Below are 21833 nucleotides of genomic sequence, written 5' to 3'. Positions count from 1 at the left end.
GGCTTGATAGGGGTTGGTTGAGTTTCGTGTGTTACCCCATCCGCAGTTTCTCACAACTAGAGGGGCTGAGCTAATGTCGCTTGCCTCGATGGCTCGAGTGACATGCTCGGTGAGCTCTCTAACGGGCATATTCGAGTCAAATCTGGGTCCGTCGTTCATGACGGGGTCGGCATAGCCCTCATGTGGCATTCCTCTGCTCCTTAACCCATATCCTGACAGATGCCTAGGTCGTTCCGGAGATCGACCCAGGTGGCCCACTGGCCTTCCCTCGATGGAGATTCTATGGGATGGCTCGAGGTTAGGATCGAACGAGAAGGTGGAGACGACCCTGTCTGCTTCGGAGCAAACTGGGCAAGGGCTGATCTAGGCTCATCTATGTTTTCTCCCCTAGCTTTGTTTGATGTGAGGTAGCCTCGAGCCCTTCATGGGCCGGCCTTCGAACCCCGGTCGGTCGTTGCTCATGTTGAATGAGGCAACTGCCGCTTCGTGACGCAACGCAGAGCGTTGTGATGGATTTAACTGCATATGCGATGCTTTGGATGTATGTGATGAATGCGTGCATGAATGTATGAATGACAACAGATGAATGAATGAATTATATAAAGAAATAGTGGGGGTTGGTAATGTTACCTTGATGACTCAAGTGACGGGGTTTGAGGAGCCCCTATCGGATATGTCTGACCAGGATCCACGTTCGTCATTCATGACGGAGTCAGCATGGCCCACATGGGGAGTCCCTCTGCTCCTTACCTGTCTCTCGGCGTTTGCCTGAGCTGTCCGATCGACTCAGGAAGCCCGTTGGTCTCTCCTGGGCAGAGATCCCGTAGTTGGGCCTTTCTAAGTCCCGCCTTGTTTCTCGCGCCCGGTGTGCGGTAGTGGTGGGCAATACCTAGGCCACGTCCTGTCTGACCAGGCGCCGCTCCGTCAGACAGGGTGCGTCCCATTGGTTAGGGCATGTCCCGTTGTATCCCATCCACATTGAATGGGGGGAGGAAGAGGGTTTCTCGCCTTGATCCTTTTGTCTTTCCTCCACTACCGTGCCTCCTATTTAAATAGGGGAAGGGAGAGCTCGTCGCAATCCTTTGCCTATTCTCAACTGCTGCCTATCCTCCTTCCTTCCCGCCAATGTGCCACGGCGGTTCCTAAGTGAGAGAGGGTAAGCGAGGGGAGAACTCATAGATCTGTTCATGAATCCGGAGCGCAATGTCGAGCTAGAGGCCACCCGAGGCGGTGCTGACCGCCTTCACCGAGAAGGGGCTGCTTCCATCGAAGGAAGTGGCGCACTGGATCCTGCGTGGGCTCCTTGATGAGTGGGGCCTAGAGCTACTGCACCTCAATCCGACTAGGGTGCTACGTGTCACCGGCTTTTTCACTATCTACGAGGCTTTCTTCGGGATGGAGCCGTACGTGTACTCTTTCTGGTGGATCTCCCCTGGGCGAGCCTTGTCGGAGGGGAAGCCGCCCAGGACCGTGCTGGTGGGGGGTTTCGGCCCTGCAGTTGCTCAGGTCAGCCAGTTCATAAAGTTTGATGAGATGTCAGAGACATCCTCGAGCCATGGCGGCCATACTACGATAGGTAGCATCCCTATCCAGGGGCTGCCCTGTCTGTTGTTTGTTGGGATCCTTGGTCGTTCGGATCGTGTGTGTGTTGTTTGAGTTGTGAACTGATTGATCTTCTGTTGGGAGAGAGCGCGTCCCCTTTTATAGATGAAGAGGACGGCCTTACAAGCGAGCGAGAGAGAGAGAGAGAGTACGCACGCTACTAAGTCTTGTTGCCCATACCGTCAGGTACAAGATGATTGTAGGTGCCCATAACACTGTTGATGTTTGACGCATGTGGGAGGTTTTTACCGTGTTCTCCATGTATGGCAAATGATGGCGCCTACAACACTGTTGATGCCCAGAGACACATGGGGGAGCCTTATCGTGTTTGTCTCGTAAGAGAGTTGTGGGCGCCCACAATACTGTAGGAAAAATGTCGACACCCACAACACTGCTTGGGTTCTGGCACGCCTGGAAGTTTGCAGGGCACCCTTCAGACATGTCATATCGGTACTGTCCTACAGGTGTACATGGTACGGTCCTTGGTTTTACGGTTGACTCGAGCGCCCTGCTTTACTTGCTCCGCATGTTTTCTGGTCCTTACTGAGCCGGTGTCCTCGGTCAGTTGGTTCTAGTCGGCTCCGACTACGCCAGTCGGAGAAGAGCTATAAACAGAGGTTTGGTGTATCCACGGTCGAAGATGCGGGTCGGAGTCGGAAGCGTTGTTGGCCAGGCCTTCTGGTCGGAGAGGCGGGCCAGAGTTGGAAGCGAGGCCTTCCGGTCGGAGAGGCGGGCCAGAGTCAGAAGCGAGCGTTGTTCCTCATCGGCCAGGCCTTCCGGTTGGAGAGGCAGGCCAGAGTCGAAAGCGAGCGTTGTTCCTCCTCGACCAGGCGTTCCGGTTGGAGAGGCGGGCCGGAGTCGGAAGCGAGGTCTTCCGGTCGGAGAGGCGGTCCAGAGTCGGAAGCGGACGTCGTTCCTCTTTGGCCAGGCCTCTCGGTCGGAAATTGGATCGCCCTTCTGACCTGTCGTTCGGTTTTTGGGCCGGCCCAGGAGTTGCGCGTTGTTCGCAACATCGTCTGCTTGGGCCGAGCTTTTGCTGGGAAGCAGATCCATGAGGGACCCCGGGTTTATGAACGCGACACCAACTCTCTCCGGCCTCTGGCGATATGCCCAAGAGGGGAGGAAGGGGGACCAGCAGTGGTGGTCGCAGGGGCGACGGCGGCGGCCGAGTCGCTAGACGCGAGATGCGGGCTTCCCGCTGCTGTGCGTAACACGACACAGGTCTACGCGCACAGCGGGGCACATATGATTATATGAGTTGTGAGCTGTGAGGTGGCCAGTCTGCAAAATATACTATTACTGAAAAGCTTCCCCTCAAAAAAAAAAAAAAAAAAACTAGTCCTGAAAACCTTGCAGATTTTTCCTCTTGCAATGCGTTATGCGTGTCTGTGTTTCACTTCGAAGTTCCACAAGAACTCAGCGTTCTTTGCCGAACAGAAAGGCACATTGCCTGATTGCCTGATTACCGCCTAAATGCCGCATGATTTGAAAACTTCTCTGCGTTACTTACGCGATATCTTAGTACAGTTTCACCATAAAAAAGAGTGCTCATTATCTAAAAAAATAATAAAAAGAGTGCTGGTCAACTTGCTTAAACCGCACTGCTATCCCATCTAAAAGGTTGTCTACTGAAATTATAGATAGAATTGTTATATGTGTATATACAAAGTGCAGACAAATAGCTCAGCTAAACATCATACTGACGAGAAACAACTGGAACTAAATTGTACCCTGTCAGAGGTCCGTTTTCTGACAATGTCGAGTACCGATTGCTCAATGGGCTGGACTACACTGATCGAAAAAATTTCGAAAACGGATCAACAATGCAGCATGCAGCAAAAACAGGATCTTTTTACTCTTCTGACTGTTAAGGTTCGCTACAAGATTGGGTTGCACAAGCCACGGAGATCAACTTTAGAATTTCCGTGACCACAAAATCACACCCAGAAAAGTTGAGCAAAATTCTACGGTGCTAGCCCACGACCTCCATCAGGTAAGCAAATGTCTGAACTCTGATGTGTAAGTAATCCAGCGACCAATCTTCTGATCAAACACCCGATTTTTCAGGCAAATAAATTCGGCAGTGACGAAAAAAAAAGGGGGAAAAGAATGAGTCGTATTGGACGTGGCGCGAGACAATGAACACAATTATTCCTTCTCGATTGAACCCTGGTAATTTACATCATGGTACAGACTGAAACCAGTGCAGGCTCACATCCTGACATCCGGACACCAAACGATCGCCGGCGGTGGCGCCTCCCCCTCACTTGCCGGGCACGAAGTTGGTGGCGTAGGCCCAGGCGTTGTTGTTGACGGGGTCGGCGAGGTGGTCGGCGAGGTTCTCGAGCGGGCCCTTGCCGGTGACGATGGCCTGGACGAAGAATCCGAACATGGAGAACATGGCGAGGCGGCCGTTCTTGAGCTCCTTCACCTTGAGCTCGGCGAAGGCCTCGGGGTCGTCGGCGAGGCCGAGCGGGTCGAAGCTGCCGCCGGGGTAGAGCGGGTCGACGACCTCGCCGAGCGGGCCGCCGGCGATGCGGTACCCCTCGACGGCGCCCATGAGCACGACCTGGACGGCCCAGATGGCGAGGATGCTCTGCGCGTGGATCAGGCTCGGGTTGCCCAGGTAGTCCAGCCCGCCCTCGCTGAAGATCTGCGACCCGGCCTTGAACCACACTGCCTCGCCGAACTTGACGCCGTTGCGTGCGAGCAGCTCGGGGAACACGCAGCCGAGCGCGCCCAGCATGGCCCAGCGGGAGTGGATCACCTCCAGCTCCCGGTTCTTGGCGAACGTCTCGGGGTCCGCCGACAGCCCGGCCGTGTCCCAGCCGTAGTCGCCGGGGAACTCGCCCGTCAGGTAGCTCGGGGGCTCGCCGGAGAGCGGGCCCAGGTAGAGCACGCGGTCGGGGCCGTACCACGGGCTGCCGGACGCCGCCGCCGGCTTGGCCTTCGCCGCCGTCTTGCGCATCGTCACGCGGGCCTCACCGAAGAGAGAGGACGGCACGTTCACGGCCTTGCCGGCGAAGGCCGTGGAGGAGAGGGCCATGGTGCTGCTCGCCATTGCGCTGCTTCTGCTTGCACTAGTTTATGCGAGGAGTGAGAATTGCAGATCGATGGCTTGAGTTGCTGTGGAGACGACCAAGGTATTTAAAGCGATGGAGGGAAACACCGCCGCGAGCAGTTCTATCTTGAGTGTTGCCAAGAGTTGCAGAAAAATCTGTTGCTTGGATGCCATTGGTGCGCCCGGGATGCTGGAACACTTGGCGCGACCGGAGCCTCAGGGAGATGAGGCAGCTCTGGCTGAGGCTAGGAATCTCCGTGGAGAAAGGTGATTGGGCGCCCGGGATTTTGCGGTGGTTGTGGATTTTTCTTCAGATTTCTCTTCTTTTTGTGACGCCACAGATGCAATGCAAGGTAGCAAGAAGTAACATCTCCTCTCAGTGCTCACTTGGAGTCATGTTTCACTTTGAGAAACGGTAAGAAAGCAAATTGTATTTTTGACGAAAGAGATTGCCTCAGTGGCAGACTGATAGCGACTCCGTGAGACAAGTGAAACAAGCTAGCTGGCGGTCACTGCCGGTTGTTGTAACGACTTCTTTCCATCTAACTGACGATCGACAGTTAACGTGTCGCTGTTTATAACCATTAGAAATTGTAACTTTCAGATATCAGTGTCTAGAGAGACAGTAAAAACAACGAAAAGCATGACGCCCTCGCCATTTCATCGGCAGCTTTCAATCGATCCCACAGCAACCATGGGCCGAACGGATCGTAACACGACCAAGCTTTCCAGGCCGGTCTCCCAGCCCGAAACCAATATTGGGCCGAGGAGAATCATAGCAATCATGGGGCCTATTGTTGAACTCTAAAATCATGGGCCTAATGAACCTTTCGTGTTTGGCGTAAAGGCCCGCAAGTCCACTGCACGTTCGGTGGTCCAGACCTCCTGTAAATGAGGCCACTGGTGCACAAAAAAAGGACGATGCAAATGCACTGGCTCTCCGAGGCTCTACTTACAGCCAGCACGGGCGAACCGCATGATAGTTGATGAGTGGCATGTGGCAAGGCACGAACAGCACACAACTTTTACGCTTCACTCACATGATGTGCGCGTCGGCCCAATGAGCCTGATTTCTTCATTAGACCACGGTTACCTAGCCTCATATCATCATTAATTTTTAGCCGTAGGCCTAAATCTTCGTTATTTAGTCCTCTTTATTTCCATCCTGCATCCACCACAGCTCCCGGTCCCGTGAAGCGCCCGCCACGCCAGGTCGGCCTTGTCTCGGCGCTCGGTCAGTTCGCCTCGCTCGCTCGAGTCTGTCTAGTGTCCACCAGACAAGCCCGAGGCGGAGTCCCACGCCCACGATCCACCCGAAGCACGGCAGCAGGCTCCCCGGCGCGCCCGGGGAGAAGCCGAGAAGGAGAAGCAAGCGGGCAAGGCAAGCAAAGCAATAGCACCGGCACCGAGCGCGCGCGACGGGAGCGTGCGGCCCCTCGTGGACCGTTGCCACCCCCGCGCGCCGAGGCCCGGGACGGGGCGCGAGGCCCACGGGCTCCACGTGGCCGCCCACGGACTCCCACGCCCGCGATTTTTACTCGCAGACGCTCTCTCTCGGTTGCCCGTCCGCATCACAGCTTTGCTGACACCTCAGTCCTCGTCTGTGCTCCATCCCTGCACAGCTGCGCTCCAGTCCGCGCGAGCCGAGAGCGGAACGACCGAACAGCTTCTCCGAGACTCTGGACACGCCACGCCACCGCATCGTCTGCGGCGCGAGCAAATCATTCCTTCCGCGCGGCGAGAATGTCCATCTCGATGCGGCTCGCGATCCCGGCCCCCGCCGCCGCCGCGCCGCCGAGGCTGAGGGTGCGAGCGGCAGCGGCAGGGGACGGGGGCTGTCTCCCCGTCGCGCGCGCCGCCGTGCGGACGGACACGGCCGCGCTCAGGTGAGTCTACAGGGGCGGTGCGCCCTCGGTGAAACCTACAGCTCTGGGGAGCCCCTCGTCTTTTGTGGGATTATTATTGATCCAGCCTGCCGTTGGTGACGCGCATTTGTGCAGGGGATGCGCGTCGCTGCCACTGAAGTCGCTGGGCGCCGGCCAGCCGTGCCGGCGCAGGGGGGCCGCCGCCGTGTGTCACTCGTCGGCGTACCTCAGCGCGCAGACCATGCAGTGGATCTCCGCCGGAGCCAGCGCGTGAGTGCCTCAACTGCCTCCGATCCTGACACCCAAAAGGCCAAAACCAAAAGTCCCTTTCTTTCCACTCTGCTTTTTTTTTCAGCATTGTGCGATGGGTGCGAACTATCCACACGTTCAGAAACATGGGCTTTGTTTTCTTTTGCCGTTCATCTGTTGCTATTTTGCCTTCTTCTTATTAAGGATACTGAGCTACGTATCTGCAAGTGTTGGCATGTTGATAGATAGCTGTATACGCCTGTGAGATGTGCCATGTGGTGAAATGTGATCTTATTATTCATGTTGCAAAGCATATGCTGTCACCACTCTAGCAGTAGCTACAACTAAGTGCTCACTCCAGTGAAAAACAAATGTCATCCCGTTCATGGAATTCATTTCCCGTATGGAAAGATATGAGTCCATTGTCTTAAAACATAATCTCATTTGATCTTCCAAATATTGTTTGTCCTCTCGGGGTAACCACTTAGCATGTGTGTGTATCTACTTCATGCTTCTGTGAATTCTGATCACTTAGGAATTACTAGACATGCTCATATTGTGAAGAGGATGAACTAACATGTAAAAAGTGGAATTAGTCCTGATTCAGATCTTTGATGAGTTATCATATAGCTGTTCATGTCATTCATGCTGCCCTTCCCTAGCATGACACTGGACAGTCATTTTAAAAGAAGGGAATGGCCACATACACTTGGAAGTCCAACTTCTTCCTAACCTTTTTAGGATTTCCAGGGAACACCTGGGATTGTGAAACACATACACAATAACAGTATAACTTTGCATTACCCTATATGATTCTTCTATTGACGTGCCTGAACCGTGACTAGGGCCTCATGTTGGGTTTCAACTCTAGCCTACCCCAACTTGCTTGGGACTAAAAGGCTTTGTTGTTGTTGTTGTTGTACCCTATATGATTCTTATTTGAAAAATGTTAACTCATTTTATCTTTTGCAGAGTGCTATTACTTGCTAAAGGCACTGCCATACACAAATCTTTCCTTGTGCCATTTTTTGCTCTTCAAGCACCTTGCAGTATAATCTCATGGATCAAGTAAGATACTGCTATTTGTGGAAAGAATTGTTTGATACCTGTTTTTTTCTTATCTTCCTTTGTCTGCAATACAGTTTGTATGCTTCTTATTTTCAGTAAAAGTACTATGTCATGCCTACTTATTTTATGTTACCAACAACCATATCTAGGGGTGACTATGGCCAGTGGACTGCTTTTCTTGCTCTGTTGGTGCGTCTATTCTTCTTCATTCCAGGTAGAGTAGCAAACATGGTTAATATAAGAGTATTTATGAGATTCTTTCTGTTTGCTAATAATGAATTTCATAGTTTGTTTTTGAGATAATGGAATGATACATTTTTTTAAAAGGAACAACATAGACCCTGTGGGCTGTGGCCAACCTAAACAAATTTTATTACTTTTTTGCCTCACGTGTAGGATTCAAGAAAAAAAAAGGAACATGGGGAGTATAAAGTTATATATCATAATCTTACTATATCAAACTTGAAGACAGTTCACGTCTTTGTAGCATTGATTCTGAACCGATTTATGTTGTAGGTCTACCCAGTTATTTACTATACCTAAAATAGTAAAATATGATTATTTGTAGGTGAACTGGAGCTTCCTCTGTCAACAATGCTGCTTGTGAGCGTTGCTCCTTACCAAATGATGAATCTGAGGTATGGAAGATTTCAACATTGGCCCTGATGCATATCCTGATGAACTTTTGTTTACACAGCTTTTCATTGACTATATTAGAATGTGAATAGCCTAGAATGTGTATAGGCTAGAATGAAGTCTTCATTCTAGCCTATACACATTCTAGGCTAGAATGAAGACTCTTCTATTAATTGTAGTACTGAACTGTGTTTTTTGTGAATAGCAGCAAGCACTTAAGTCTGTGTTTTTTTTGTTGGAAAAAACACACTGCGACTTGTAATTGTAGCATACATCATGCTGATTTCATATTCTCAAATTTCCCTTATGAAAGTTGTTGCTTATTTTTCGTGAACGAAAAAAAAAACTAGTTTTTCCTCTTGTGCTCTGAATCCTCTGATTTCCAATTTGTTGTTACAGGGGAACTCAAGGTGGTGCAGTACTGTCATTGGCCATAGCTGTGTATCTCGCCTTCCAGCATTTCACTAGGGTGGGAGGTCTAGGTAAAGCCTTTGAGCAGGGATCGGTTATTGCGACCTTGGCCATCATCTGCATCATCATTGTTCCCTTGATGCTGCTATTCTGATTTGAATTAAGTTGGCAAGAGTTTTCTTCTCATCATGTGCGTAGGACATAAATTAACCTTGTAATGCAACATCTTATAAGTCTTGCTAGTTTTCTTTCCCAAAATGTATGTACTGATATAGTCTGATGCCCTGATCTTGGTTTGGTAATGTTCGTTCAAAATATTTTGGTACCTTAGTGGTAGTGAGTGCTCTTCGGTGGTTATTGAATTATATCCTTTGTTTCTTTTTTGACAACAAATTCTTGTTGATTCTCTTGTTCGTTCTTGCATCAGAAGTTTAATATCTGTTGGTCAGGAGCTGATTGTGTTCCAAAATCACCTTAGTCACTTCCAAATTTCCTTTTTCACTGTCCATTTTAAGATTCATGTGGACTTGGTAATCAATTCGAGTTTCAGTGCGAGGGAACTTTGTTAAATGATCCATTTTGTCTTGCAATCGATGACCCTCATTTGCGTAAACAAATTTAGATGATGTAATATTGCTATCTGATGGTCTTTCATTTGTATACCGTTTCATGATGTCAAAACCTTTCTGTCCACCGTAGCTAAGCCAAAATGCCCAAGCCTCGTCGAAAGTTCTGAACTCCATACTAACATGAGGTACCAAACTAGTACGCATCAAACTCTCTCTGTACACAAAAAACACACCACAAAGTACGAGAAAGTGAATAGATATGTTGATCGAAAAATTTGGAAAACTATGCCACAATCATCGATTGCATGTTGCATACACCTGTTTCCTTCCATCTTGGGCTGCTTGCCTGTTTGATTCCATTTTGATGGCAGACCTGACATAAATCTTCATTGATTTGCTACTTCTATGTGAAAAGGCAATCTGATGACCTAGATCAAAGTAATCTCATGTTGCAAATTCAATCAATTTGAAGGAGCAGTTCACGTGGGAGACAAAGAAGAGAGGCAAATCGTCAAAGACTTGCCACCCTAGGCCATTGGCCGATCGTATCATGCACCAAAATAGCCTGCATGCGATGTTTTTTCCCGTCGGCCAGCAGCGTATGGTCTCAGCTCGCACAATTTTTCCCATCATCCGACAACACTAGGGGTGGACAAAATACCTGATATCCAATCACTGAATACGAATTATCTAAACTCGGACCCCAAATACCCGATTATAATTTCATATAGTAATTGTAAAAACCCAAATTTAATTCGGGTAGTTCGGTAATGTTTTCTGATACCCGAATTACCTAAAATATTCATAAATACTATACAACACACATGTGTTTTAGCAAAAAAAAACACATAGATTTTTTTGTCCCTCTCTCCCTCTCTTTTCTTCCGTTTCCTGGCTTGTCTGGTCGGAGAGAGATACGGATACGGACATATGGTCACCAGCGCTGCTGCAGGTAGAGGCAGGCGTGCACGCTCACGTGCGCAGCAGATTCCTCCCTTCCCTCACCGACCCGCGCTGCCCCATCCACCTTCCTGCCCTGCGGGCCCCGCGCACTCTGGAGTCTGGACGGCACGGACGCGCTTCAGGGCCGCACGAACCCGCCGGTCCTCTACGTATACGCATGCGGCCGGACCCGGTTTGTCCTTTTGTCCTTGCATAGAAAAAAATTGTTTCTTATGATCTATGGATCTGTGATCTTGTGATTTGTGATTGTCTGGAGGTAGAAGAAGGCTAGAGGTAGAAGGATGATGGAGGATGGAGGCTGTTGGATTTTAATTCTATGGTGCAAAAAAAATTCATGTGTTGAAACTGTATAAAACACATGGTTGTTGGGTACTCAAAATATTTCAAATCTTTGCTCTTCTTTTTTCCACGCGAAGACCATCCACCATTTCTATTTAAAGATAAACGGAAATACATGAGTTTATTTAGAAAGACAGATTACTGAGAGACTGAGACCCATGACACCTAGCTGACCTGCACCTCTGTCCCAGCTACCAGAACTAAAAAAATCTTTGCTCTTCTATACTCTTAAGATAGACTGAGTTTTGTATAAATTTGGTCAAACTTAAAATGGTTTAACTTAGGATAAACCTAAAACATCACTAATTTTAGGACAGAGGGAGTACCTAATAAGAAGACATGAATGGTTTGGTGTAGTGTAAATGTATTATTTGGTATGGCTCAATGTAGATCTATGTTAGCTTGATGATTGATTTGTTGTTAATTGATATGAAGACATGATTTGATTTGAAGGATTGTTGTTTGTTGCTTTAAAACGCAACTAGAATTCTTTCAAATTTGTTGGTTTTGTCAATTTTTGGTATTATCCGGTAATACTCGAACCTGAATTATCAAGTACCCAAAATTTCAGGTAAGAGCATCTCCAAGAGACTCTTTATATTCTTCCTATTTATAGAAATAAATATTTTGGTACGAAAATACCCTCCAACGGCCTCTCCAATTGGATATCCAAATATAGACATTCTCTATTCTAGATTTTTTGCTAGCCAAAGATGGAGAGCGAGGATGGCTCTCTAAACTGCGCACAAGATATAGAAAACCTATTGAAGGGTACAACGATATATAAAGTGATTTTTACTCAAATGACTCTCCAAATGATGACTTATAGGATAAATTTTAGAAAGACTCTAGGGGGTGCTCTAATGTTCTTTCGGACCAAAATCGGGTAGTAATTTCTAGGGTTATTTGGATTCATGCCATTATAATTTTTGATGTTTGGAGAAACGCTATTACTATTCGCCTATTTTGAAGCATGCCATTACAATTTTCCGTTTCCCACAAATATGCCACAGAATACGTATGGACACGGCCTAGACCCAGCTGCAAGCGTATACGAAGAGATATACTTCATTGCAGCCTCTCTCCCTGTCACTGACACGCGGGCCCCACATGTCATCTTATTCTTCCTTCTCTCCTCATCTTCCCTTGCTGAGTGCGTCGATGGCGATGGCGAGAAGCAGCAGCAGCACGCGGCCGAGCGGAGCTCGCGGCCTAGGCGGCGTGGGGAGGACGTGGCGCATGAAAGGATCAAGATGCCCAAGAGGGGGGGGTGAATTGGGCTAATTCTAAATTTTCTTTCAATAATCAAATCCTACGGATAGCCCAATTAACCCCTTGTGCCTAGAAAAGTGTTTCTATTAAATTAACGCACAAAGAACTTGCAACCTATGTTCCAAACTTACTCTAGCATAGCAATTCTATGAATGTAAAGACAAGTATTGAATTGCTCAAAGTAAATACTCAAAGTAAATGCTCAAAGTAAAGAGAGAGAGGAACGCGGCGATGTTTTGCCGAGGTATCAGAGAGTCGCCACTCCCCACTAGTCCTCATTGGAGCACCCGCGCAAGGGTGTAGCTCCCCCTTGATCCGCGCAAGGATCAAGTGCTCTCTACGGGTTGATTCTTCAACACTCCGTCGCGACGAATCACCCAAAGCCGCTCACAACTTGAGTTGGGTCACCCACAAGCTCCGCTGGGTGAACACCAAGCTCCCAATCACCACCAAGCCGTCTAGGTGATGGCGATCACCAAGAGTAACAAGCACGAACTCTCACTTGACCACGCGAAGCCTAATGAAAAGATGGATGCACACTTGTCTACTCTTGATTCACTAATGATGTTTCACTCTTGGATTCTCAAATCACAAACACCTCACTAGGACCTTGCTCTTCTTAGCACTCACAAACGTGTTTCTCAGCTGTTGCAATGAGCAAAAGTAACTCCACACATGAGTGGAGCTTCTATTTATAAGGTAGCCTGAAAAACAAACTGTTATGAGCTTCTGTGGGGTGACCGGACGCTCCGATCGTGTTGACTGGATGCTCTGGTCAGTTTAACCCGCGAACCATTAGTAATGAGTTGACCGGACGCTGGCAAGGTCCGGTCAGCCCTGACCGGACGCGTCCGGTCACATAAAACCCTTACTGGAACCTTACTGGACTCGATCGGACGCTAAACCCTCAGGGTCCGGTCAGTATTGACCGGACGCGTCCGGTCACATTTTCTCAAGTCTGGACCCTTACTGGAGTCGACCGGATGCTGGCCCTCAACGTCCAGTCACATTGACCTTCTAGCGTCCGGTCACACCAGACTTGTTCTCCTCGGTCAAATGAACTGACCGGACCCTGTGGCCAGCGTCCGGTCGCACCGGAGCCAGCGTCCGGTCAGTATTTGACCCTCCATTCATTTCCAACTCTCGATCATTTGTGAACGAAGTTTACTCCATGGGATCAAAGGGCTTCGTAGGAGCTACCTAGAGCTAGTTTTAACAAGTGTGCACCACACCTAACTCACTAGACTCAACTAGGTCAAGCTACCCGTCCATACCCCCCTTAATAGTACGGCCAAAGGAAAAACAAAGTCCTAAACTACTCTAAGTGTCTCTCCAACTCTAATCGACACTTAGAACTAGTTATCTTTAACCTTGTCGTCAATCCTTTGAAAACCAAAACGATTTCCATTGTAGGGGCATGACAACTTTGATTGCCCGATTGATCTCCATTACCATGACCTAACTTAATTGCCTCTGCAAAACACACGTTAGTCATAGTAATCTTGTATTGTTATTTAATCATCGAAACCCAACTAGGGGCCTAAATGCTTTCAATCTCCCTCTTTTTGGTGATTGATGACAATACCACCTCGAGTATGTGAAAGAGTGAGGTTTTTTGACGGGCTTGGTTCATATAAGCTTTTGTCGTTAAGAACAAAAGTGTTAGTCAAGCTTATATGACCCAAGCCAACACAATGTACTCAAAGGATGTGAATTAAGCATGAGTATGATTAACAAAGCTCATTTGCTTCGAAGTTTAAACGTGGAAGCAAAAGCAAATGAGCATATCACAAGTGATATGACATATAGATAATGCAAAGTAAAAATCACACATGTCATATATCACAATCACGTAGATAGCACTATCACATATATAATAGTATGCATGAAAGTAAACACACGAATACATAAGTAATAGTGTATCACACAAATAAAACTCCAAATGTATATAATAAGCTAATACTAGATAACTAGCTCCCCCTAAATGTAGCTCCCCCTGAGTCTACATACTCGAACCCTCTCCCCCTTTGGCGTCAAATACCAAAACCTAGGGGTCGGTCGGTGGGGCTACAGCGGACGAGCCGGGCGCTGAAGAATGTGGGGCAAGCTGGAACTAGGCACCATCATCATCTGACCCTGAGCTCTGAACTGATTGACCCTCTGTGGCAGAAATGTTGCTGAAGCGGTCTGGGTCTAAGCTGGGGCTGGTGCTGCCTGTGAAGCTGCTAGAATGTCTATCGTAGGATCTAACGAGGCGACAGACGAGGGGAGCCTCTGAGTAGTCACTGCGACTGGAGCTGCTGTGGAAGGACCGGTGGCATGCATATGAGGCGGTGTAGGCATGCCAGTCAACTCGCTGAAAGATGCTCCAAGACTCCTGGAGACTGACGTGTCAGGCACGAATAGCGAGGAAGACTGCTCTGGTGTGAAGCCCGTCTGAAGTGGAGTGAACTGTGGGGCTACCACGGGTGAGGCCAACCACTGGGACACCTATACCAGAGGTGAAGCAAACTGAGCTGGAGGCTGTCCCTGACTCTGGAGCCCATTGGGCTGTACTGCTAGAGTCGTCGAAGTGGTGGCAGGCGGAGCAAGCTGGGGCGAAGACTGTGGTTGTGGGGCCCCAAGAGCTATCACTACATATTGCATGAAACCCATAAGCTGCTGCTGCAAGAGTATCTGCTGCTGATGCATCTGCTACTGTTGCTGCATGGCCTGCTGCTGCCTCTGGAACTCGTCCTGTCGAGCCTGAAACTAGGCAAAAGTAGCAGCTATCTCCTGTGCCTGTCTATCCTGTGTCTGCTGCATCCGCTCAAGAATAGCAATGAGAGCGGGGTCTGTCGGCGGAGCAGGTGGAGCAGAACTAGAGCTACCGGCCTCTGCATCGTGTCTGCGTGGAGGCATCTGAGGAATAGGCTGGTAGTCATCGTCAGAGCTATCACTATACTCGCTCACCTCCTGCTGTGCCTCTAGCTCCTCCTCCTCAGTGGCTGCAATCCCTCTAATAATCTCATCCTGCTGAGCTACGGACTCTAGCACATCGGGACGATGGCTAGGCTGTCTGGGTGCCTAAAGAGTGCTGTGCCTGATCCTCTGTGATAGGTTGTAAGTTGGGAACTCTGTGGTGGCACCTGTATACTCATCCATCATACCTGGGGGCTTATCAAGCACTACTCTATGGATGAGAAACGTGATCCAGTGAGCATAGGGAAGCTGCCTGCAACCCTTGAATCTCTCAGCTATTGTATCCTCCATCTCTGAAAGAAGGAGATCCCAGATATCAAATACTGTCTACTGCATCAGGGCATTGAGAAGCCAGAGCTGTAAGCGAGTTAGGCCCTCCCTGTATCCCAACCTAGGAAGCAGTGTCCTTCTGATAATGGCCTCTAGCACTCTTGCTGTAGGAGTCAAGTCACTAGGGTTCCTGCTCGACCCCTCACCAAAAGGCTCCTTGAAGCAATGTCACACTAAATCTGTAGGGGGCACCAACCCTCCATGAGGATGCCTGGGAGGCTCCTGCTGTCCATAGCAAACCTCATGCATCTTGACAGGCTGATCCTATAGCCTCAGTATCTCTCTGGCCCTACCACTCGTCACTCTATAGTCTTTGCCTCTAAAAGCAAAGTGAATAAATCTGTGATGTGGATCGATGAAGAGTGAAGCATAAAACTGACGAACCCAAGATGGTACATATATTCTCGTCTGTCCAATCAAATCTGTCAACCCTGGCAAATATGATAAGTAGGGCCAAATGTGCTCTCCGGCTGCTGCCACAATAGACTCTATGCGACAGACTCTCTAAGATCTGAACACTGCCCCACTGTTGAGATAAGTATTGTAGAAATCTTCCTGTAGTGGCGTGTAGAAACCCTCAGCTGCTCACTCATCCCTCCTCAGAGGAAACCAAACCTCAAACTCTACAAATCGTAGCTACTGAACCTATCTGGCCGTGGCGGCCCTCAAGTCAAGATGCACACTTGTCTACTCTTGATTCACTAATGAGGTTTCACTCTTGGATTCTCAAATCACAAACACCTCACTAGGATCTTGCTCTTCTTGGCACTCACAAACGTGTTTCTCAGCTGTTGGAATGAGCAAAAGTAACTCCATACATGAGTGGAGCTTCTATTTATAAGGCAGCCTGAAAAACGAACCGTTATGAGCTTCTGCGGGGTGACCGGACGCTCCGGTCAGTTTAACCCGCGAACCAGTAGTAATGAGTTGACCGGACGCTGGCAGGGTCCGGTCAGCCCTAACCGGATGCGTCCGGTCGCATAAAACCCTTACTAGAACCTTACTGGACTCGACCGGACGCTGAACCCTCAGGGTTCGGTCAGTATTGACCAGACGTGTCCGGTCACATTTTCTCAAGTCTGGACCCTTACTGGAGTCGACCGGACGCTGGCCCTCAATGTCCGGTCACATTGGCCTTCCAGCGTCCGGTCATACCAGACTTGTTCTCCTCGGTCAAATGAACTGACCGGACCCTGCGGCCAGCGTCTGGTCGCACCGGAGCCAGCGTCCGGTCAGTATTTGACCCTCCATTCACTTCCAACTCTCGATCATTTGTGAATGAAGTTTGCTCCATGGGATCAAAGGGCTTCGTAGGAGCTACCTAGAGCTAGTTTTAACAAGTGTGCACCACACCTAACTCACTAGACTCAACTAGGTCAAGCTACCCGTCCATACCCCCTTAATAGTACGGCCAAAGAAAAAACAAAGTCCTAAACTACTCTAAGTGTCTCTCCAACTCCAATCGACACTTAGAACTAGTTATCCTTAACCTTGTCGTCAATCCTTTGAAAACCAAAACGATTTCCATCGTAGGGGCATGACAACTTTGATTGCCCGATTGATCTCCATTACCATGACCTAACTTAATTGCCTCTGCAAAACACACGTTAGTCATAGTAATCTTGTAAGCTCGTGGCCGGCGAGGAGCGGGCGAACTGGGCGGCGCACGGAGCACGTGGCCAGGCTCGCGAGCGTGAGGGCGAGCGGGAGCGGGGGCGCCGGTGGCGAGGTGCGAGCGACCGCGGGCCATGTCTGCCGGCGTTTGGGAGAGGCGTGGCCGGAGCTCCCGTCGGCCATGGCATCGGTGCAGGAGGCCAGGCTCGTGAGCGCGAGGGAGAGCTGCTGCTGCGGGTGTCTGAGCTTGCGAGCGGGAGCAGCGGCACCGGCGGAGAGGCGCGAGCGGCCGCGGGCCATGGTTGCCGGCGTCGAGGAGAGGCCTAGCCGGAGCTCCCTCCGGCCATGGCATCGCGGGAGGCTAGGCTCGCGAGCGCGCGCGCGAGGGGCTGCAACGAGCGGTTAGGCTCGTGAGCAGGAGCGGCGGCGCCGGCAGCTAGGCGCGAGGGGCCGCGGGCCATGGCGTCGGTGCGGTAGGTGTTGGACGCTGACGCCGCGGTGTCCACCCCAGGAGCGGCAGCGAGCAGCAGAGCAGGAAGAGGATGGAGCGGTAGAGGTTGAGGCCAAGCAGGTGCCATGGACGACTCTGTACTTGAGTCCCGCGTCGCCTTCCGCGTCGCCTTGACTCCGATCAGCACCACAGGATCCAACCACAACGGCACCGCTCAACCCTGTCCGAGGTGCGCACCAGCTTGCTACCTGCGTAGGGCGTGCTCGCCAGGCTACGCCCGCATACCAGCGGCGCGCCTCCTGCGCCCTGCTGACTAGAACTCCATCGCCGGGATATGAATGCCAAACCGGACTTGGATGTTTTGCTGAACGGCACAGAACTGTGGCCGGGCGAGCACAAGCGGCTGCTGCGGGTGGGTGGGCTCGCGAGCAGGAGCGGCACGCCGGCATCGAGGCGCGAGCCGCCCAGGCCACGAGCTCCGCTCGGCCGCGTGCCGCGTGCCGCTGCCGCTGCTCGGCCGCGTGCTGTTGCTTCTCGCCATCGCCATTGACGCGCTCAACAAGGGAAGATGAGGAGGGAAGGAAGAAGAAGATGACATGTGGGGCCCGCGTGTCAGTGACAGGGGAGATAGGCTGTGATGAAGTATACGTCTTCGTATACGTCTGCAGCTGGGCCTAGGCCGTGTCCATACGTATTCTGTGTCATATTTGTGGAAAACGAAAAATTGTAATGGCATGTTTCAAAATAGGCGAATAGTAATGGCGTTTCTTCGAACATCGAAAATTATAATGGTATGAATCCAGATAACCCTAATTTTAATACCCTTTTTAATTATCCAAAACCCGAATGCTCACCCCTAAACAACAACGAGGAACACCAACTCAAGGCAAATCTGTAGCCCACCATGTTCAACGAGTTCAACCCAATAACATACGGATCGTTTGGTTGAAGGACCGAAAAGCTACTTGGTCCTGGCAAAGATTCCCAGACGTTGAATTTTGTAAACCTAGGTCTATATGCTTGTCTGGCTGTAAAGTTGCCTGACAGTGAGCAACCAAACAGGCCTAATACTGCTTGTTTGGTTGGTGCGCTGCTAGACATTTGCTCGTCACGCAACCGGTTCTGACCACAAGACACAAAAAAAATCAAAGAGTTGAATTGCTGGTGAGGCAAGGTTGTTTGGGCAAGCAACCAAACATAGCTTTGTTTTGTTTGTGTGCCCAAACATATTTCCCGGATTTTCGTTTTTGTGAGTTTGGGATCTACCGTTCTCTCGCTAGCTCTTTGCCTAAGAGTCTTCCAACCAAACAACATTTCAGCCTCAACTATTACAATTCAGACAGACATGGCGCAGGTGAGAATTCACATGATTCGATCGAAACATACGCTTCCTAGCCACTGGCATAACCAGGGGGGCAGTGGGGGCCGTGCCCCCCGCCCTAAAACAGTGAAACATATTATAATACAAAGCATATTTTGCCCATATTTTACTCATATATTATTATAGTATTGTGATTTTTTTGCTATAAACACTAACTATATATATAAAAGGATAGAAAATTTTGGTTGGATGTACACTTAAGTATATACTTATCATACTTATAAGGTGTTATATGTTTGTGCGGCCCCCTTTAATCAGAGTTGCTGGTTCCGCCACTGTTCCTAGCGTGACTTGAATATGTGTCCGTATATGAATTTTGAACGCAAAACACTCTTCATCGTTCATAAACGAAGTTACTCTGCAATCTTGACGCTGACACGTAGGACCCTCAGGTGCAATCTTGAGCGTCAAATATTTTACGAGCATATAAAAATTCGTTTTACACCCAAACCCTAAAGCCCCCTCCTCCCCCGTAATCCCACCCCACCCGCCGCGCCGCCGCCTCTAGCCTCCGGATCCAGTCCAGCATCGCCGCCGCAACCATGGGCTTCGACGTGGGCGTCGTCCCGTTCAACCCCGACGGATGGGGCCCTCCTGACGTCCCGGCGATTCCGCAGTCCCTGGGAGGCGGCGCCTCCATCCCCTTCGCGCCCTTCTCCCGCTCCGACAAGCTGGGCCGCATCGCCGACTGGACGCGCAACCCCGCCGGTCCCGCCGCCTTCGCCGCGGCCTCCCGGGATTCCGTCTTCGACTTCACCTCCGCCGACGACTCGCTCATCGCCGGGGCCGAGGACTCCTCGTTCCGCCTCGTCGACGCTAAGCCGCCGCCGCGGCCGCAACGGTTCGGCCCCAAGTGGCGCTTCAACCAGCGCCAGCAGCTCCCGCAGCGCCAAGATGAGGAGGTGGAGGCGCGCCGCCGCTTGGCCGAGAAGGAGCGCGCACGCCGCGACCGCCACTTCCAGAACAACCGCTCACATCACCACACCAACTTCCGGTTCAACCAACCCTTGTCGACGGCCAAGCCTTCCGTCGACATCCAGCCCGACTGGACCATGCGCGAGCAGATTCCCTTCGCCAACTTCACCAAGCTCTCCTTCTCCGTCGCCGACCAGCCCGAGGATCTCCTCTTATGTGGCGCCGTCGAGTTCTACGATCGGGCCTATGACCGTGTCAACCCCAAGGCCGCGCGCCGTCTCGAGCGCTTCAAGTCCCGCAACTTCTTCAAGGTCACCACCACCGACGACCCTGTCATCCGCCGCCTTGCCGAGGAGGACAAAGCCACGGTGTTCGCGACTGATGCCATCCTCGCCTCTCTCATGTGCACGCCCCGCAGCATCCAATCATGGGACATGGTCGTCCAGCGCGTGGGCAACAAGCTGTTCCTTGACAAGCGTGATGGCTCCCAGCTGGACCTGCTCACTGTCAATGAGACTGCGCAGGAGCAGCTTCCTGAGAACAAGGATGACATCAACTCAGCGCACTCGCTCGCTGTTGAGGCCACCTACATCAACCAGAACTTCTCACAGCAGGTGCTGCACCGCAATGGTGAGAAGGTTACCTTTGATGAGCCCAACCCATTTGCTTCTGAGGGTGAGGAGGCAGCATCTGTTGGCTACCGCTACCGCCGCTGGAAGCTGAATGATGAGATCAGCCTTGTTGCTCGCTGTGAGGTGCATGCTGTCAATGTTGATCCAAGTGGTGGTCGCCAGTTTATTACCCTCAATGCCCTAAATGAGTTTGATCCAAAGATTACCGGTGTTGACTGGAGGCAGAAGCTTGAGACCCAGCGTGGAGCTGTCCTTGCTACAGAGCTCAAGAACAATGCGAACAAGCTTGCTCGCTGGACTGCCCAGGCTTTGCTTGCTGGTGCTGACATGATGAAGTTGGGCTATGTGTCACGTGTGAACCCCCGTGATCACTACAACCATTCTGTGCTCACTGTGATGGGGTACAAGCCAAGGGATTTTGCCGCACAGATCAACCTGAACACTGCAAACATGTGGGGAATCGTCAAGTCAATTGTGGACATTTGCATGAAGTTTGAAGAGGGCAAGTATGTGTTTGTAAAAGATCCAGCAAAGCCACAGGTGAGGATCTATGAGGTGCCATCTGATGCGTTTGAGAATGATTATGTTGAAGAGCCACTTCCAGAGGAGGAACAGGTTCGCCCGCTTGGAGAAGTTGATGCCACTGCAGAGGAAATGGATGCTGTTGCTGAGGCAGAGGCCAACAATGCATCTTCTGCTAATGGTGGTGAGGGTGAGAAGAGTGCAGATGCCACTGTTGCTTGAAGAGAATAGAGGGTTCTTTTGCCCTTTGCAAGAAAGTTCTTTTTTTGGCTAATTATCTGTTTCGTTGAAGACCTGAACACTCAGTATTGATACAGGTCTTGTTTTGGTTAATGAGAAAACTGTCACATTCGTTTTTTCTTTCATGCTTAGACATGCTATAGTTTTTTTAGCACCCCTCATTTGGAATTTGGTACTATATACTGGTAGTTTATTTAATCGTTTTTGCTACAATGTTTCTGTGTATGAACTATTGAATCCGTTTCAGTGTCTTTATTGTTAAGCCTTGTCGACAGATGCATCATTGAACCTTTTAATTGTGCTTAGTAATGTTTGCAATTGAGTAGTTCTGGCATTGGGCATGTTTGTGTTGCTTTTTTTCTCGAACAACGCAGGAGAGCTGTGTGTCATGCATGTTTGTGTTGCTACCGGTGCATTATATAGTTGAGATGTTATAGATGTGAAGAGATCTGTGAGTCCTGTCCCTGTGCTCTAGGTTTGGGGTTGCATTTTCTACAACTTTAAAAAGCCACACCTGATTTTGCAACTGTTTGACAAACCCTACTACCCTAGATGTACATTCTGAACTGCTAGCGGAGTATTGCACTTAACGATCTGAAATCTTGTGATCAAATTCACCGAATTGCGCTGCAATCATATGCTGCTGCTCTTCTCTGCCGAATTGGGCTTCAATCCTATGCTGGTTTCAGTTTCGGCACGAGTTCGGTGATTTTTTTCTCTTTTTGCCTTTTTCTTTTTCTTTTGCATCTTCA

General features: G+C 50.0%; 3 protein-coding genes across 3 annotated transcripts; 2 read left to right on the top strand and 1 right to left on the bottom strand.

Moving 5' to 3' along the window:
* Positions 1-3741: 3741 nt before the first annotated feature.
* LOC136516347 (chlorophyll a-b binding protein M9, chloroplastic) lies at positions 3742-4741 on the bottom strand. The gene has a single exon (XM_066509717.1). The coding sequence runs from the start codon at positions 4661-4663 to the stop codon at positions 3866-3868; it is 798 nt and encodes a 265-aa protein (XP_066365814.1). The 5' UTR covers positions 4664-4741; the 3' UTR covers positions 3742-3865.
* Positions 4742-5994: 1253 nt separating this feature from the next.
* On the top strand, positions 5995-9222 carry LOC136517689 (cold-regulated 413 inner membrane protein 1, chloroplastic-like). The gene is made up of 6 exons (XM_066511320.1): positions 5995-6549; positions 6664-6798; positions 7750-7845; positions 7995-8059; positions 8414-8483; positions 8881-9222. The coding sequence occupies exons 1-6, from the start codon at positions 6407-6409 to the stop codon at positions 9044-9046; spliced, it is 675 nt and encodes a 224-aa protein (XP_066367417.1). The 5' UTR covers positions 5995-6406; the 3' UTR covers positions 9047-9222.
* Positions 9223-19240: 10018 nt separating this feature from the next.
* Positions 19241-21358, top strand: LOC136517688 (eukaryotic translation initiation factor 3 subunit D-like). The gene has a single exon (XM_066511319.1). The coding sequence runs from the start codon at positions 19315-19317 to the stop codon at positions 21061-21063; it is 1749 nt and encodes a 582-aa protein (XP_066367416.1). The 5' UTR covers positions 19241-19314; the 3' UTR covers positions 21064-21358.
* The last annotated feature ends 475 nt before the right edge of the window (positions 21359-21833 follow it).

The sequence above is a fragment of the Miscanthus floridulus genome, chromosome 17 (genome assembly GCF_019320115.1).
Source record: "Miscanthus floridulus cultivar M001 chromosome 17, ASM1932011v1, whole genome shotgun sequence".
In the NCBI taxonomy this organism is placed as follows: Eukaryota; Viridiplantae; Streptophyta; class Magnoliopsida; order Poales; family Poaceae; genus Miscanthus; species Miscanthus floridulus.
This window is presented reverse-complemented; position numbering and strand designations above follow the sequence as displayed.

Coding starts and splice junctions, on each gene's coding strand:
- LOC136516347 (XM_066509717.1), bottom strand. CDS start 4,663: ATGGCGAGCAGCACCATGGCCCTCTCCTCCACGGCCTTCGCCGGCAAG.
- LOC136517689 (XM_066511320.1), top strand. CDS start 6,407: ATGTCCATCTCGATGCGGCTCGCGATCCCGGCCCCCGCCGCCGCCGCG. Junction 6,550..6,663: donor ACGGACACGGCCGCGCTCAG/GTGAGTCTACAG, acceptor GCATTTGTGCAG/GGGATGCGCGTCGCTGCCAC. Junction 6,799..7,749: donor ATCTCCGCCGGAGCCAGCGC/GTGAGTGCCTCA, acceptor TATCTTTTGCAG/AGTGCTATTACTTGCTAAAG.
- LOC136517688 (XM_066511319.1), top strand. CDS start 19,315: ATGGGCTTCGACGTGGGCGTCGTCCCGTTCAACCCCGACGGATGGGGC.